This window comes from Myotis myotis, unplaced genomic scaffold (genome assembly GCF_014108235.1).
Source record: "Myotis myotis isolate mMyoMyo1 unplaced genomic scaffold, mMyoMyo1.p scaffold_m19_p_7, whole genome shotgun sequence".
Taxonomy (NCBI): Eukaryota; Metazoa; Chordata; class Mammalia; order Chiroptera; family Vespertilionidae; genus Myotis; species Myotis myotis.
Genome location: NW_023416379.1, coordinates 2268598 through 2287858, shown reverse-complemented (window position 1 = coordinate 2287858; position 19261 = coordinate 2268598). Strand labels below are relative to the sequence as shown.

General features: G+C 39.4%; 1 protein-coding gene and 1 non-coding gene across 15 annotated transcripts in view; both read left to right on the top strand.

The window, feature by feature from the left end:
* Positions 1-19261, top strand: part of QKI (QKI, KH domain containing RNA binding) — a 136898-nt gene that overhangs the window by 58318 nt on the left and 59319 nt on the right. For 8 of the 14 annotated variants that reach the window (XR_004968679.1, XM_036316015.1, XM_036316007.1 and 5 more), the window contains exons 3-4: positions 342-458; positions 15235-15333. Coding sequence is in view for 12 of the 14 variants with exons in the window: in XM_036316015.1 (XP_036171908.1) it covers positions 342-458; positions 15235-15333 (216 nt within the window). In the remaining 2 variants the exon portion in view is untranslated. The remainder of the gene's footprint in view (positions 1-341; positions 459-15234; positions 15334-19261) is intronic. The other 6 variants (XR_004968680.1, XM_036316016.1, XM_036316012.1 and 3 more) reach the window with 1 other exon arrangement.
* LOC118660936 lies at positions 11803-11909 on the top strand. The gene has a single exon (XR_004969099.1). It is a non-coding gene; the product is annotated as a U6 spliceosomal RNA (small nuclear RNA).

Here is a 19261-nt window from a genome sequence, read left to right as displayed (position 1 = left end):
TAAAAGACATTCGCATTCTTGTGTGGTATCTAAGATTTTGTTATATGCTTTGGTTTAGATTACATGTTAATGGACAGTTCAGTGTAGTACCTTTTTCAGGCAAATGTATTGTTCCTAATTTATAATTTGTATTAATACATATGAAAATTTATTGCTAAACAATGAGCTATTATAACACCCCTCCCCCAAACTTGGCAAGAAATTTATAAGGACTCTTAATTTATTTCAACTTACTATTAAAAAGTATTTCATTTGCGCAAGTAAATATATATTTTAAAATAATTTTGATATCTATAAATTCAAGCAAGAGAATAATGTATGATGACTTTTTTTCCCCCCAGTTTAATTTTGTTGGGAGAATCCTTGGACCTAGAGGACTTACAGCTAAACAGCTTGAAGCAGAAACGGGATGTAAAATTATGGTCCGGGGCAAAGGCTCAATGAGGGATAAAAAGAAGGTAAGTTTTTAAAAATGGAGGCAAGTCTTTCTGTGAATAATTTAATTAATTAAACTTTTGCATTCTAATAAAATATCAGGTTTTTTTGTGTATAAAGCACTACACATTATTTCATGTCAGAAGCATGAACATTTTAAAGGCGGTGTCATGATTTTGACCTGCTAGTTATCATTTTTCATTTAGCCAACTAAATTATCACTCAGTCCGTCTTGTTAACTTACTTTGGTCTTTATAATTGAGGAGCTTCCAATTTGGGAATTAGTCAAACTGTAATGTTGTATATATAAAAGTATGTAACTAAAACTTTGGGAAAATCTAAAATGTTTGAGATTTATATGAAAACAGTCAAGTAAGTTTGCATGTATGTCAGATCATTTGTAGAATTAGTAAACAGAAAAAGAAGGCTTTTAACTAGCCTCAGTTTGGTTTCATCAACATTCTGTGTTGATCACAAGTTTTCTAGACATTTTACTTTAAAGTATACTGTGTCTGGTTTTTGTTTTTCATTCTACCTCTTGTTTTTCTAGTTTAATTAATAAAGACCTAACTACTGTAAATACTGTTTTTAGAGAGGTTTTATTTGCCTAGTTTCCTTTTGTCGAGTGAATACTTATGACTTTTTATTTGTGTAGAAAATGTTTGACTTGTTTTTTTTAAATAACCTAGATTTTATTGCCAATTGATTAAACTTATTGTTAGGAAGGGTTGTTGTTTTTTGTTATTTTGATTTTTTTAACACATTGCCTCGAGAGGGCTATCAAATGACACCTGTGGTCAGCTTATGTTGCAGCATGTGCATTGAATTGCTTTGTGGAGCTTATGGAACCAACACCAGACCTAAAAGGTATTCTCACTTGATGCTGATATGCTGCTTTTCTGAGCTTCCCACCTCGTTTTGTTAAGCTTTCTCATTGACCAAATCTCAATCACTCTTTTCTCCCTGTAGATAAAATAGTAGCTAAAAAGTTGGGGGTAAAAAAATCCTCATTGATATTATCTTTTAATCTTATAGCTTTTTTTTGTCATCTGAGTTTAAAGATACTTTAGGCAAGCTTGTAAGTTCCTCTTCAGTATATTTAGGTGTATTTAAAACATTTTATTAGGATCTTAAGTATTAGATTCTAGATTCTGATTCAGTTAGGTGACATGCATTTTTGTGTTGCCATGCAGTTTTGGTTCCCACGCTTGCACTTAGGGTTGCATTGGCATTAAGTATTGCTACTTTCATAGCCTGGTCACAAGGAGGTGAAACCTCGACAGCTGAGGACAAATAAATCTTCACCAAAAGATGATTGTTTCTGCTAGTTTAAAAAGCTACTGTTATCAGGCAGTTAACAAAACATGTTTTTTCCTCTTCTCCACTTCTGTTAATTCTGTAGTAATGTCCTGCGCTTATGGCACTGGTGCACACATAGACATTGTGGACAAGAGCTTACAAGTGTTTAGTGAGATGCGATGAGTCTGTGTGACTAGGATTGAACTTGTAGCCTGAAAAGCATTTTCTGCTCTCTTTGGCAGAAGAACAGAATGGTTAGGAGAGTGAGTTCTGCAGCCAGATCACTTAGGTGTGAATCCTGGTTCTGTCACTTTGGTTTTGTTGGACACATTAGTTAATCTCTTCATGGTTTGTAAAGTGGGACTAGTAATGTCACTTACCTCTTATGGTGGTTGTGAGAGTTCAAATAGTTCTAAAACACTAGGAACTGTGTTTCAGTGTATAGTAAGTGATCAATTAATGTTAATCATTGTTCTTAATAAGTTTAGCTAACACTGTTTAATAGTACATTTTGTGTTTAAACTCATAGGTGTAGTTTTTTAAACTCTGGAAATGACAGTACTTGCTGTTTTGTGCCCTTTGAATGTCCTATATTCTCATGGCTTTTCTATTCTGTGTCTCCGGTTGTTGGTGTGTCCATATCCTGTCTTGTCTACTTTGTTCTTAACCTCAAGTAGAAGCAATTCACACATTTTATTTATTTTTAATTTGTACTATTGTCTACTAAAATTTATTAAAGCTTACAGAATGTACATGCAGGATAATATTAAAATAGGACACCAAAAATTGGCTATAGATTACATTTTTAGTTTTATTAAAAGCTACAGGTGAACATACTTTGGGCATATCGAGTTAATTGGAATGGCTTCCATATGTTCGGTATTAGCGTATGTGAATTTTGTGAAGAATTTATAGATTTAGAATACTAGGAGTACTTTATATAATCTTAATTTAAATTGATTACACATAATAAATTAACCAAATCATCTTGGGTTATGCTATAGTTTATTTATTGAGCTGTTAAAAATGTTAGTAAAAGTAAAGTCAAAATGGAAAGTACTACTATTTGTTTGTTGCCTGTTATTTTGAAAAAAGACAATGACAAACAGATGGAGACAAAAAGAGGTATTGATGTAAAGAATAAGCCTGGTTGAGATATATTTCTGGTACTTCAAAGGAAAGTCCATTGATTACTTTTTTTGCTGTAGAGTTGTCAATTTATGCCAAGTGAAGAAAGCTAGAGATTAAATACCATTTTATTTCTTATGATTGAAATGCTATTTACTGATCTGAGTCACAAGGAGATGAAATCCTTTACTCGTCTGGTAAACTCAATTTTTATGGAGTATTTCTCTGGTGTTTGATGAATGCCTGCTACATGGTAGGACCTGGAAAAAACTGTCTGGGAAGGAACACATGTTTCAGTTAGGTAATACATGAAGGCATAGATGCCCTTCTGCCCTGACGCTCCAGGTCCCCATAAAGGATTTTGTAAATAGAGAAAATTATAAACCCTATGTGCTTTAATTCTGTTGGGAAGATAGTACTGTATCTTTCTAAGCTGCTGGTTTGAAGCAATGGAATGAATATGCCACTTCAAACTTTATTCTCTTGGATTGATATTACTTTAGTATTATTGATGGCCACAATAGCATTGATTTTGAATAAAATGGAACTTAAGAGCAGGAACTGCAGTCAGACTTCATGAGTGGCGTGGAAGCTTGTCTGTGCCAGTCAACATAGGGCACTGCTCATCTTCAGCAGGTGGACTGGGCTTGTCTCTGACATTAAGTATATGGTAATGGGGTCTGCAAGTGGAAGCCAGTGTCTTATGGATAGTCCTTTTGAATTATAGTATACTCTGTATCATGAATTATTCTAAGTACTTTACACATATTTAATTGATCCGAGTTTCATTATTTCCATTTTGTAGGTGAGGAAACTGAGGCTCAAGGTGGTTGAGTAATTTGCCAAAGGTCAGCTGCCAAAAGGTAGCAATCATAAACCATTTCTAAGAGTGAAATCAACCTAAGAAATATTAGAAGAACTTAAATATTGAGTCCTCTAAACTTTAACTATGAAGTCAGTGTGGTTCCTTTTTGGGACCACAAATAAGCTTTTTGTTTATTCCCTCAGTGATAATATATTTTGAAAATTTTCTGTGCATCATTCTTTTTATTTCCAGAAATCCTTTCTTTAGACAGGATTTAATCCCTTGTTTACTGATAGGAAACAAATACTGAACAGATTAGAGATGCTAGAGAAGTAATTTTGAGGACAGAATATGATTGATTTTTTTTGGTAGGGTGTTTTTTTTGTTTGTTTGTTTTTTTGTAGTTTTTGCAGGGGCCGCATGAAGGGCTGTGGGAAAATGTCGAAAGAATGGTCACCTTCAAAAAACAGGTGGCAGTCGAAACTAGTGCAGCAGGTAAACACATGGGTCATTAGAATGGAAGAATGATGTGTGCACAGTTAGACCCTGGATGAGTTATTGAGAATAGTTAGTTACTACAGTGGTAAATGAAGTACACCGTTGGAAATCTTTAGGAATGGTCTTCGTCGGGAACACTCTTTGGAGACTTTTCTTATCCACATCCATTAGTTTTCTGAGGCCCCCTGTCATAAACAGGAGCTAAGAAGCCATGCCTGTGTTGGCCAACGGTGTTGATGGGTGAAATGTGTACAGTTGATTAAAGCCAGTTCAGTCAAATGTTGTGTCTTCTGGAAACTCCCAGTGAGACTCAGCAATTCCAGTTAGAGCTCTGTGCTTGAAGTGAAGGAATGTGCACTCAGAGGGTCAGATGGCCCTGCAGGGCTGCTAATCACAGTGCCAGATGGTAGCTGCTGCTGCACCTCGTGCAGTGTCTTATTCACACCATCAGCCGCCTCAGAAGAGAGTTTTACGCTTCCAGCCATGGAGGCGCAAGGAGGAGAAGTAACTTACCCAGCCCCTTGTTTCTAAATAACAACTGCACAAAATTCAAACACATGAGACATTCAAACTGTACAAATTATTCTCATGAGATTATGGGCTTTGAATTTAATTCAGTTTTTAACTTTACATTTGTTTCCTAAATATATTTACCCATAGAGTCTCTTTTTAAAGAGATGTTTCTATAACTTCTTGAGAAACTACATTGTTTTGTGGAATATGATTTATGAAATGTTATTAGAGAAGGCATATTTTATAATTGTAAACATAAGTAGACTTTTTAATATTTTTACATGCTATTTTTCATATATGTATATTACACATTTTCTTAAATATCTCACATTTCTATTTTTTATGGTTAATATTTATTTTGATACGTGATATTTTTAGGAAAGTTTTTTTTTTTAATATATTTTTTATTGATTAAGATATTACATATGTGTCCTTGTCCCCACGTTACCCTCTACACCCCCCCCGCCCCCCCCCCGCTCATGCCCTCACCCCCCCGTTGTCCATGTCCATTGATTAGGCCTATATGCTTGCATATAAGTCCTTTGATTGATCTTTCCCCCTTACCCCCACCCTCCCCTACCTTTCCTCCAAGTCCCGACAGTCCAATCAATGCCTCTCCATCTCTGGATCAGTCCTTGTTCATCAGTTTATGTTGTTCATTATATTCCACAAATGAGTGAGATCCTGTAGTATTTATCCGCTCTCCAGTTCCATCCATGCTGTGGCAAATGGTAAGAGTTCCTTTTTCTTCTTCCTCTTCTTAAAGAATACCTTTCAGCATTTCATATAATGCTGGTTTGGTGGTGATGAACTCCTTTAGCTTTTTCTTATCCGTGAAGCTCTTTATCTGACCTTCTATTCTGAATGATAGCTTTGCTGGATAAAGTAATCTTGGTTGTAGGTTCTTGCTATTCATCACTTTGAATATTTCTTGCCACTCTCTTCTGGCCTGCATGGTTTCTGTTGAGAAATCAGCTGACAGTCGTATGGGTATTCCCTTGTAGGTAACTGACTGTCTTTCTCTTGCTGCTTTTAAGATTCTCTCTTTATCTTTGCTCTTGGCATTTTAATTATGATGTGTCTTGGTGTGGTCCTCTTTGGATTCCTTTTGTTTGGGGTTCTCTGCGCTTCCTGGACTTGTAAGTCCATTTCTTTCACCAGGTAGGGGAAGTTTTCTGTCATTATTTCTTCAAAAAGGTTTTCAATATCTTGCCCTCTCTCTTCTTCTGGTACCCCTATAATTCTGATGTTGGTATGCTTGAAGTTGTCCCACAGGTTCCTTACACTATCTTCATATTTTTGGAATCTCTTTTCTTTTTCGGTTGGGTATTTTTTGTTTCTTTGTATTTCAAATCTTTGACTTGATTCTTGGGATCCTCTTGTCTGCTGTTGGATCTCTGTAAATTATTCTTTATTTCAGTCAGTGTATGCTTAATTTCTAGTTGGTCCTTTTTCATGTCCTCCATGGTCTCACTATACTTATTGAGGGATTCATTAAATTTATCGGCGGTTTCCATAAAATTCTTGAAAAACCTTATAAACGTGGCCTTGAACTCTATATCCAGTCGTTTGCTTTCCTCCATTTCTGCCATTTGTGACCTGTTTCTTTGTCTCCGCATTTTGGCAGCTTCCCTGTGTTGATAGAGTGGCCGTGCGCGCCAGGTGTCCTGTAGGGCCCAGTAGCTCAGCCTCCCCAGTTGCCTGGGGTGGACACTCTTGGTGCACTCTTGGTGCCTTGGTTGTTGTAGGATCACTGGGAGGAATTGACCTCCAGGCCAATTGGCTGTGAGAATCAGCTGTGTCTAAAGTGGGAGAACTTCTGTGCTGAAGACACCCTTCTGGGGCAAGACTTGCTTCAGTGGGGCTTTGGTGCTCACTGAGTCTGCTCCCTGAGTGTGTCCCTTATGGATCTGAGGAGTTGCAATCTGGAAGGTCCCCCTCTGACCACTGGGTACAGTGGCTCCTGGATCTAAGGAGGTGCTAATTCAGCCTCTGCCTGAGGCCACACAGCAGGAGCCACGAAGAGGCTCAGCTGTGAAGCAATGCAAGCCGCTGCGGGGCCTTGGGCCTTCTCTTGGAAGTTCCGGGTCTGCCTGGCTTGGCTGCAGTTAGGTACATTCACATGCAAAAGCCTCTGCCGCAGCCTGGGTGGGGCGGGGTCTCAGGGAATCAAAGGGCGGATCAAGGAGCTATGGCTGATTCTCCGCCCGGAGTCGCGCGTCTCAGTGACCCACTAATTGCTGCAAGCACCTCTGAGGGAAAGCCGCCTTCAAGTTCACCCGCTGCCGACAGACCAGCTTCTCCCCATATGAGTCCTGGGTCCCCAGAGACTTCCTGGAACCAGAGTTCAGAGCAGTCGGGAGCTTGTGATTCAAATTTACAGCCGCGTCCTCATGTGCCACCCCCTTTCCTCGTGCGAACGCGCGGGCGAGCCGCAGTACCTCTGCACTTGTACCTCTGCACTTCACCTCTGCAGCTCCTCTGGCTCTCAGCGTGCTTTTCTTTCCTTCTAGTTGTAGAATTTACACTCAGCCAGCCTTCCTGTTGTTCTGGATGATGTTTGCTCTGTCCTTTGCGGGAATTTTCAATTGTTGTGAGAGGCGGCAATTTCCCGGTGTTTACCTATGCCGCCATCTTAGTTTCTCCAGGAAAGTTTTAAAGTACAAATGATCTGAAAAAAAAATTAACTGTACCTGATCCTCTCTTTCTAGATCAGTGGTTCCCAACCTGTTTTTGCCCATCCCCCACCTAAAATTCCCCCCCCCCCCCCAACATACAATTCTTATTCAAAAAGTGAACTCCTATTCACATGGAGGAAGCCTAAAAGGCCATTAAATTGGTCTAAACAAGCTTCCAAAGAACATGGCATCCATGAAAGAGAAAAATAAAAGAATGAACAGTTGAAGCACTGAGGAAGAAATCACTAAGAAATTGTTAAGAAAAAATAATATGAAATGGTATGAAAAATAGCAAATAGTTTTAAAACATAATAGAGAACTGAAATGCATAAATACATCACAATATATATTTATATGCTGTATATGAGGCCTCTAGAACCATAAGAAATGCAAAAAATTTACTGTTAATAACTCATTCTCAAATTGCCCCCCCCCCCGGGGGGGGGGGCGTGTCCCCATGTTGTGAACCACTGCTCTAGATGCCACTCTTGTTGACTGTTTTGGTATGTCTTCTTGTAGATTGTTCTTCATGAAGTTATATGCATGTTCACATGTGCTATCGGATGTGTATCATATTATACATGATGCTTTATCATTAGCGTTTTCTCCTGCAGCTCTATTCTGTCCTGTGTCAATTCACCAAATAGTTGAGCTTTAGAATGTCTTAAGACTTTGTGCTTGGTGATAGGAAGCACAAGTTTTTGGTGGACATACTAAAGTGGCTGTGATCAATATGGCATAACATCAAGTATAAGCATGTTTCCAAATAGCCTGTTGTATTTATCTCTGAATACTTAGTTTTCTTTTAGCATAGGTATAGTTTGTTTTAAAAACTTTCATCATGGTAAATTTTAAATAGTATTTATTCATCACCGAGTGTCAGCATTGCCTGTCTCTTTCCATGTGTGCCCTCACTCCCCCTTTTATTCCCCCAGTGGAATTGGGGAGTAAATTCCAAACATAATTTCATTTGTAAATATTTTATTAGTTTCTAAAATAGAAAGGCTCTTTGTTATTGTGTTTGTTTTTTTATCACATTTTCTTTATGTCATCAAATACCTAGTCAGTGTTCAGTCTCTTCCTGTCTCATAAATGTGCATTTAAAAAAGTTTGTTTGAATGGCATCCAAATGAGGGCTATAGACATAGCTGTTGATTGATAGGGCTCTTAAATGTCATTCTCCCCCTCAGCCCCATTTCTCTTTGCAGTTTATTTGTAGAGGAGCTGAGCTCTTTGTCCGGAGCTGATTGCATGTTCGTGGTGGTGTTTAACAATGTTCCTGTATTCCTTGTAAATGGTAGTAAGGAAGTTTTCCCCACAGTCAGATCTCCTGCCCTCCCTTCCTCATTTTCTCCCTTTCTGAAGAATATTTCACAAGCAGTGTTGTGGTGTTGGCACATAAGATCCAGTTTCCTCTCTGATTTTAGCAATCATTGGTGATTGTTTCTTAGGCTCTTTTTCAGAAGGAGTTACAAAATAGCTATATCCTGTTTTCTTCATTCCTACCAGCGAGATTTACTTTCATAGGAAAGGCTGAATAAATGCTCAGTTCCTTATTCACTAGTTTTAAAATAGAGAGTTGGTTCCTAGGAACCCTGCAAAGGTGAAAAGAGTGTTTTCTTTTGAGTAACATTCTGAATGCATTGAAACAGGTTTGATGTGTTTCAGTTCTTTGCAGTTAATGTTTTTAACTAATTATGATGTTTGGCCTGTGGGCATCTCTTCCAGTTCACCTCAGTCCTTTTGACACAGTTGTAGTAGTTTGTGGCTGGTAACTTTGCTTTCTGGAGTGCTACCATAGTCCGTACTCGCCTTTTACTATTTCTTCTCCAGAACTAGAGCCAGCCATTTCTTTAAGAAGCCTTGGTACTATTAGTGGAAATAGCATTTAGAGCAGCCGTGGGCAAACTACGGCCCGGATCCGGCCCCTTTGAAATGAATAAAACTATTGAAAAAAAAAGACCGTACCCTTTTATGTAATGATGTTTACTTTGAATTTATATTAGTTCACACAAACACTCCATCCATGCTTTTGTTCCGGCCCTCCGGTCCAGTTTAAGAACCCATTGTGGCCCTCGAGTCAGAAAGTTTGCCCGCCCCTGATTTAGAGGTTGCACTCGGGGCTGTAGCTGTGCTCATTATTTGTAGACCATTGAGCACAGAGAGAGGAGATTCATACACACACAGTCACACACAGGAGTATAGATACATTTCTACACGTTCATTCTTACTCGAAACCAAGTTCACAGTATTTTATTTAAGTGATCTTTTTAATTGTGCTGTCTTTCCATCACACTGAAAACCCTGGTTCCTAATGATTCATTTCCTTTATTCTAAAATACACAAAACATGCCAGAATTACAATAAGGACACTAGCCAACAGCACTGTCAGGGGGAAAATTTCTGCAGTTTTTGTTACTTTCTTTGGTTGTTTTTTCTTTACTTGAATTGAGAGAGAAGTTGGGGGCGGGGGTGGGGGGGAGAGGGACACCTCGATAGGGACGATAGGGACGGAACCTGCAACCCAGGTTTGTGCCCCAACCAGAAATCAGACCCAGGGCCTCTTACTGTACGGAAGCCCAACCAACCAGCACACCAGCCAGGGCAGCAGCTCTTACACTTTGAGGTGTATTTCACATGAGAGACAAATTCCTGTGTTTGAAAACAATAGCTATTGTTGTATAAGTTAGGCCATCGTATGGGCACAGGTAAGCTCATTTGTTGCACCTGGTTTTCAGTTTTAAGAATTGCTTAAATTATTCTTCTATTCCTTGTAACATTTACAATGGTTTCCAAGTCAAACGTATAACGTAGGAAATTTTCAGAGAAGTTTAGCTTTTATTTCTGGTTCCTTTATTTATTTCCCCCTGTGCCGTTTGTGTAAATTTTTAATGTAGTTTTTGGTTTAGCCTTCCATTTCCTTTTTTTTTTTATGTAAAGTTACAGAAGTATGACAATTGTGTATTGTATGTGTGTAGTTTCTCTTTTTTCATAGATCATTATGTATTCTACACTTTCCTACACCTTGCTGAGTATATATTTACTTAATGGTATATTGTTGAGATCACTTAATTGGGAGTATATAAAAATAGTTTTATTCCTTTTAATAAGTTCACCATATCTCATTGTGTGGCTATACCATGAATTATTTCAACATTCCCCTGTTAATGGACATTTGAATTGATTCTAGGCTTTGTTGTTAAACATAGGCAGAGTGCTGCCTTGAATAGCTTCATATGTACATCTTTACCTGTATTTGCTACATTATATTTTGGTTAGAATTCTAGAAGTGCTATTACAATATGTCATTTTGCTAGGTAGGGCTAAATTCCTATTTCTAGGGGCTCTTATTTTGCATTACCATGAGCAATCAATTTAACAGATTCTCCAACAGATTTACACTTTTCTGTTTTATGAGATGTTAAAGACATTGTTTAAGAATCTATTCCATGTGTGTGTGTGTGTGTGTGTGTGTGTGTGTGTGTGTGTGTTACAAGGTCATTGCTCTTGTGAACATTGCAACCATCTCTGGTTTCCCACTTAGTCATTTACTTGCAATATGTTGCTATTTTCCCCATCAAGCCCATTTAAATAATGGTTAGACATAGTTGAAATGGTATTATTGTAACAGGGCTTAAGGTACATTATAATCATAATAAATTTCTAGTTGGGCCTAAGATACTAATTACTATTTAAAATGTTTTCAAGAGGAAAAGTAATATGGTTTTCTATTAGATTACATACTCTTTTTTCAGCTAGGATTCCTCATATGAAACACAGAACTTAGAAATTCTTCAGTTTTACTGAGAGTCGTTCATAATGAGTATCATTATAGAAGTGTAGGAGAGAAGTTTGTCATCTATAATTTATGCCTTGGGCCAGGCATTAAGACTTGATTCTCTTATAACCCTATGAGGAATAGTTTTTTTTCCTCTACTTTATTATTATTTTTTTAAATTGACTTCAGAGAGAGTAAGGGAGAGGGAGAAAGAGATAGAAACATCAGTGATGAGAGAGAATCATGGATCAACTGTCCCCTGCACACCTCCTACCAGGGATCCAGCCCGAAACCCAGGCCTGTGCTCTGACCAGGAATGAAACCATGACCTCCTGGTTTATAGGTCGATGCCCAACCACTGAGCCAAACTGGTGGGCTTTCCCTCTCCTTTCTATTTCTCCCTCGCATCCCCTCCTTTGCAGTCAGAAGAGACTGAATGAAGGCCGCAGGCACTAGGCCAGCGGTGGGCAAACTATGGCCCGCGGGCTGGATCCGGCCAGTTTGAAATGAATAAAACTATTGGAAAAAAAAGACCGTACCCTTTTATGTAATGATGTTTACTTTGAATTTATATTAGTTCACACAAACACTCCATCCATGCTTTTGTTCCGGCCCTCTGGTCCAGTTTAAGAACCCATTGTGGCCCTCGAGTCAAAAAGTTTGCCCACGTGCTCGCATCGGCAGCACATATACTAAAATTGGAACGATACAGAGAAGATTTGCATGGCCCCTGCGCAAGGATGATACGCAAATTCGTGAAGCGTTCCATATTTAAAAAAAAAAAAAATAAAAGTTTGCCCACCCCTGCACTAGGCCTTAGCTTTGTCTAGAGCAGTGGTCGGCAAACTCATTAGTCAACAGAGCCAAATATCAACAGTACAACGATTGAAATTTCTTTTGAGAGCCAGATTTTTTAAACTTAAACTATATAGGTAGGCACATTGTTATTAACTTAATTAGGGTCCTCCTAAGCTGGCCTTTGCTAAAAACGTCCTCAATATGATTGAGGTACGTTCACTGAGGTCGACCCCTTCCAACTCTCCTATCCACACTCGTCTTGTATACTTGTTTCGTCTATCTCCTTTCCGGAAACCGACTTCTGCACAGGGGCCACGAAGTTTCATTCGCACTGTACATGGTATTTTGTGGAAGAGCCACACTCAAGGGGCCAAAGAGCCGCATGTGGCTCACGAGCTGCGATTTGCCGACCACTGATCTAGAAAGTTCTTTGTGTTGAGATTAAATCTTTATCTTGGAAATTTAAATTCTTCGATCTTAATTTTACTTCAAATTCAAAACAAATATATTCTCTTGAACCTTAGAGCCTTTGACGTATTGATTACAGTATTTATGTATTAAAGCATCCTACTGGAGCCATAAACTCATTCCCAAGTAACTTGAGACTTTCTTTTTCACTGTAATGGGATATGACATTTCATTCAACCTCAAGTGATTGATTTGCTTTTGTTGTGTTGTTTTGTTTTGTTGTTGTTTTTTTAAGTGAAAGGAAGGCCTACTTTTCTGGAATAGTTTAAATCGGTGCTTTTCAAATGATCTGAAGTAAAAGACCATCTCAAAAAAATAAAATCTAATAACATTTCTTATCAGAGAAATGGAATTCCTAAAATATGTAAATTTAAACCTATTTAGAACTTTTTATGTCACAGGCAAAATTATCCAGTTAGAATGCTGTAACTGTTTCGCACACAATCCTGATTTCTATACGTGGAAGCTACACTGCCAAGCAGCACTGGCTGGAATGGTTCAGATTCCAGCTTGTCACATGCTCTGCCGGGTTCTCAGAACTGTCAACTAGCCCCGGGGTCCTCTCTTCTGCTTCTGTCCACTCTTCTCACCCTCTTGTTTTTGCTGTGCATATTTTTAAAATAAAATTTATGTTAGAATATTGACATTTTTGTTCATTTGGTTACAAGTTCATGAAAATTCAGTGTTTTTTCAGATTGGATAGTGTTTCCATACCCTTATAGTAGAGTCACTGCCCACATTGATTAACAAAGATATGAAGAATTAGAAATAAACACTGTAGTAGTATTTATTTTAAAGTGCAGTTATTAAATTTTGCGAAACACTCTTTGAGGGGTAAAAAGATGTACCCATTGACAATAAACCTTTGTTTTCATTAGTAAAGTAGCACTTTACGTAACCTGTAAAGCTTGAGCTAATTACTCTGCCACAGATCTAATACCAAGAAGAGTTAATTACCCATGCCTAATGAAATGAGGCATGAGTTTCAGTGAACTGGGAGAGTCCATTTTATCACTAGATGCTGTTAATGATTCTTTTAAAATTAAGACTTGATTGGATTGCAGTCAGTTTAGTTAAGGAATATGTGAGCACCTTGCAGTTGTGTGGTCTGTAACAAATTTTCTTTTTAAAGGGCTCAGTTTTCTGTTGACAGAATTGCTAATGGAATGTTGCTTATGTTATATTATTCTGCATCAATTGATCAGGGAACTTCGATTGGAAAGTTTTTCATACATAAATATTTTTTGGCATCTATCTTTATTGTTAAAAGTATTACAGATGACCCCTTTTCCACCAATTCCCCTCCTCACCCTGCTCCCACTCCCTCCCCAGGCCTTCACCTTCATTAATATGACTGAACGGTCTTATCCATTTCAGTCATATTAATGAAAAATTATTAGACTGAAAAATTCATAAGCCTAGTGACCCATCCTATTCTGTGCTAGTTTATTTTTATATTTACTCCTTTGGTTATGAAAGGTCACTGTTTAAAAATATTACATTGTTTTTCTTTTTATTTTAACCCTTTGCGGTCGTATTAAATTTGGACATGGGTTTCGTACTGGTCGGAATTAATTTCCATTGAAAGAGCCGTGATACATAACATGCAAGATTATGAAGGATCAACAAGATTTATTAATTCTTTTTTGGAACTACGTCACCACTAGTAGAATCACTACAAACGTTATCACTTTCTACGTCAGAGTCAGTATTCAAGGTGCCAAAATAAAACTCTTCATTACTTTCAGATTCGCAGTACACTTCTTTCGGTAACTTTCTTTTTGCCATTTTGGAGTATTATTTTGAAATATCTTAACTAGCGAGAATGCCTAATTACAGTTAAACGTAATTTGTAAAGCTTTATTTGAAATTCTTCGAAGTATCTCCGAAGCTTGTCAATTTCTTCACTCTTAAAAGGCGACTCACTCGCCACGGTGTTTTGCATGGCGAGCGTGGAACGACCGCGTTTGTTTATATTGAGTTTCGATATCTCCGATTTGTCGGGGCAATGTTTTGGTTCGTGACAAGGTCGCTCAGACGCTTAAGAGCTTTCAGAGAAATTATGAACTGATACATGAATGAATAGAGTTAAGATTCGTACGGTTCCTTGCTGTGGTGGCTGAGAGCAGACATACGACCGGAACGGTAAAAAAGCTTTGGTGGCTGATAGACAAACGACCGCAAAGGGTTAAAACATGTTAATTTTTAAAATATATTTTTACTGATTTCAGAGAGGAAGGGAGAGGGAGAGAGAAATAGAAACATCAATGATGAGAGAGAATCACTGATTGGCTGCCTCCTGCATACCCTCTGTGGGGATTTAGCTCGCAACCTGGGCATATGCCCTTGGCTGGAATCGAACCTAGGACCCTTCAGTCCATAGGCCGAAAAAGTTGGAAGAGTGCTACAATGAATTCCTGTATACTCTTCACCAGATTTGCCATTTTAAAAAACATTTGTACAATTCTGAGCCCTGTATGTGCTTTGTCTCTGTTTATACATGTATATGTATATACATATACTTGCACACACTGGCAGATTTCATATTTACAAATTCGCCTACTTGCTAAAATTTATTAGTAATTCCTAAATTAATAAGTGTGGCTCATGATTTCGCAGTCATTTATGGACATGTTCAGATTAGCAGAATGATTTGAGTCACCTAACACTCTTGTTCTCAGCTGAGGTTGAATAAGGTGACACCAGTTTTCTTTCTTCAGCTCTCATACTGTGACTAAGAGTCCCTTTCATTGTGCATTTTGTGCTATGTTGTTGCATATTTGTGCTATTTTTTAGCAATTTCAGTGTTAAAATGCCGCCCCCACCCCCCATAGTGGTGGCTGCTGTCCAGTATTTCCGAGCACAAGAAGGCTGCCATGCACGCGCTGGAGAAGCTTCATTCAGGAGTGGCCTTCAGTGCTGTGGGCTGTGAGGTCAGTGTCATGAATCGATAGTACGGGTTAAATGAGATGTCTTTAAACATAAGCACACAAACAGGGTTATATCGATTGGTTGATGAACGTGTGACTAGAGGCTGGCAGGAGCATAACCTTGTATTTCTTCTAGGAGCAAACCTTGTATTTCCTCAGGAACAGTGGTTCAGTATTCTCTAATTCAGTCTTTGCACTGACTTCATAGAACATCATTAAGGAGAATGGACGTGTGTGTGTGTGTGTGTGTGTGTGTGAGAGAGAGAGAGAGAGAGAGAGAGGGGGGGGGGGGGGATGATTCTGCCCCAGAATCCTGGCCAGATCACACATTGCACTGGTGTCTGATTTGGAATTGTTTCTCAGCTTATAGTCCTTCATGATTTGCACTTTTCTTTCTCAGGGTTAGATACAGGCTATGCATTTTTGGTAAGAATATTTTTTAAAAGTGATGTGTCCTCAGCACATCATATTAGCAGATACGTCAGTTCCTTTTTATATGTTAACTTTGATCATTTGGTTAAAATGGTATCAGTCATATCTTTTTACTGTAGAGTTAACTCCCCTTTTAAATTAATAATCGAAGGGGATACTTTGAAACTTTGTAAATATCCCGTTTCCAACAACATCAATTAGTTGACATTCAGTTGTAATGAAGATACTGCCTGTCATTTCTGATAGGTTAAGATCTCTTTCTATATCACATTATTCCTCCTGCCACCCCCCTTGTTGATTTTAGAATTTCTGTCCCCTGACTGGAATCTGTGATTTCCAGACTGCATTTTTCCTGGGACTTGGTGGAGTGGAGGTGAGGGGGTGGTAATGACAGCAATGCTGTGGTGTTGGTGGTGGTAAGGCTGCAACACACTGAGCACTTACTATGACTTAGGTGCTGCTTTATCAGCCCATGTGAATTAGCCCATTTAATCCTCAGGCAGCCCCGTGAGGCAGCTGCTGTTGCTGTTCTCATTTTATCCATGAGAAAATGGAGGCCTAGGGAGGTTACCCAACTTTTGATAAACTGGCTTGTGAGCTGCCTAATAAGATTTGAACTCAGCCTGGCGTGAGTGTACGAGTTTAATCACTGCATTGTGCTTTTCCTTACTTCTGTTCTTTCTGTGTTTCTCCGGCAGCCAGAGCGAATTTGTAAATAAATAATCCTGCCATGTGTTTCCATGTCTTTAGTAAGAGCCAGCTCTTCAGGCTGCTCTGCAAGGCATCTCTTCCGTTTGTCACTTCAGCGACTGAACTCCTGCCTGTCCATTCTTGAATGTGCTGATGCTGTCAGTGTAGGGCTTTGGTCTCACTAGTCCCTTTGCCTGGAATACTCTTACCCTGGTAGCTGTAACTTGACCCCTACTTTATTCTCCTCCTCATAGTGTTACTAGAGGCCCGGTGCATGACATTTGTGCACTGGAGGGGGAGAGGGTCCCTCATCCCAGCCTGCACCCTTTAGTCGGACATCCTTAGTCGGAGGCAGGAGAGGCTCACGCCATTGCTGCTGCTCTCTCCAGCCGTCAGTCCAGCTTGTGGCTGAGTAGTGCTCCCCCTGTGGGAGCGCACTGACCACCAGGGGACAGCTCCTGCCCCTGGTTGTCCATGCATGTCATAGCGACCAGTTGATTTGCATATTACCCTTTTATTATTTAGGACTAGAGGCACGGTGCACAAAAAGTTGTGCACTGCGGGGGGGCGTCCCTCAGCCCGGCCTGCGCCCATTTGCAGTCCAGGACCCCTTGGGGGATATCCACCTGTCAACTTAGGCCCACTCCTCAGGGGATCAGGCCTAAGCTTGCAGTCAGACATCCTTCTGGCAGCCAGGGAGCCCTCGGGGGATGTCCGACTAAAGGCTTAGGCCCCCAAGGGATCGGGCCTAAACCGTTAGTTGGACATTCTTAGTGCTGCCACGGAGGTAGGAGAGGTTCCTGCCACCACCTCTGCGCCATGTCATGAGCCAGCTTCTGGCTGAGTGGCACTCCGCATATGGAAGTGCAATGACCACCAGGGGGCAGCTCCTGCATTGAGCATCTGCCCCCTGGTGGCCAGTGCGCATCATAGCAACCGGTCATTCTGCCATTCAGTCAGTTTGCACATTAGCCTTTTATTATTATATAGGATGTCCCAATTCCCCCCCGTTTTGCCCCTTCTACCCAGCTCTTGCCCCCCACTTCTCTCTGTCCATCACCATACGGTTGTCTGTGTCCATGGGTTGTGCATATATTTTCTTTGGCTAATCCCTTCTTTAAATTCACTTATTTAAATTTTTATTTTCAGATAAGTGCTTATAACTGCACTATTATATATTTTCTATTATATCATTTAGAATTAAGATATTTTTTAATTGAACCCTTGTAAATTTTAGCACAATTTAATAAATTATGCTAGAAGCAATTAGGAGATTTTTCATGTAATGCAGATATATTTCAATTAATATTTTATTTATTTTTAATATTTTAATTTGAAATAATCTCATACATGTAAAAGAAACTATAAAATACTACAGCATATTATATGTACCCTTCACCCAATTTCTTAGGTGTTAATAATTTAAACATAACCATTATACAACAAAATTTGGAATGTATTTTTCTTATAACCTCTTTAATGTTACTTAATCCATTTACTTTGTTTTTGTTAATCTTCACCCAAGGATATTTTTCCATTGAATTTTAGAGAGAGTGAAGGGAAAGGGAGAGACACATTGATTGGTTGCCTCCTGCACATGCTCTGACAGGGACTGGGGATCAAGCCAGCAACTGAGGTACATGCCCTTGACTGGAATCAAACCTGGGACCCTTCAGTTCACGGGCGAATGCTCTATCCGCTGAGCAAAATATAGGCTGCAGCTTAATTCATTTACTTTTAATCTATATGTATCTTTATATTTAAAGTGGGTTTTGTTTTTAATTCACCTTCATAATCTGTCATTTAATTGGTGCATTTATGCCACTGACTTTCAGAGTGCTTACTGATAGTTACTACCGTATCAGGTGGCTTCTGGGGCCGGCCTGCGACCTGGGATCGGATCTGATCGCAGGCGGTAGGCAGGCAGCTTCTGGGGTCGCACACGGGGGCCTGGATGGCGGCTCACGCTGTCCCGCCCTGCCTGCAGTATGCAAATTTAGCTGCCATCTTTGTTAGTGGTTAATTTGCATATTGTGCTGATTAGCCAATGGGAGGTGTAGCGAAGGTACAGTCAATTACCATGTTTGCCTATTATTACATAGGATAGGATTTTCAAATACCTTCCATGTTGTCAATCCCATCTTATCACCTAAACCATCAGACCATTCTTACTGCCCCTTACACGTGTTATTCACAAGTTTTTTAACACGTAGAATATTTCTTCTACCTTTCGAAGTTTGCTAAGTAATTTAAGTTGTGTGGTTTTTTAAAAAATTTCTTTACTCTGGACCAGACAGAAAACTGGGAGGTTCTTATTCTCGAACTTAACTTAGAAAGGAAGACAGGAAATAAACAGGTAAGGAAATGATCAGGACAGTTTAGATCAGGGGTCCTCAAACTACAGCCCGCGGGCCACATGCGGCCCACCGAAAACATTTATCCGGCCCACCAGGTGTTTTTGCCGCTGCTGTGTGCATAGGAATTTGTTCATAGTTTTTTTTTAAACTATAGTCCGGCCCTCCAACGGTCTGAGGGACAGTGAACTGGCCCCCTGTTTAAAAAGTTTGAGGACCCCTGGTTTAGATAGTGACATAATAAGTGTGGTCATTGTAGGTAGCTGACACGGGAGGCTAAGGGCTGAATGTTTCCGGGTGAGATGAAAACAAGGCAAAGGCACTGAGACAGGAATGAGAACTGTCTCAGGAATGACAAGGGCAGAATGGGTGGGGAGAGTGGGAAGAAAGGTTGGAGAGGGGTCTGGACAGACAACCTCTCTGTACACTTGGAAAGGAGTTTGACTTTTATTGGA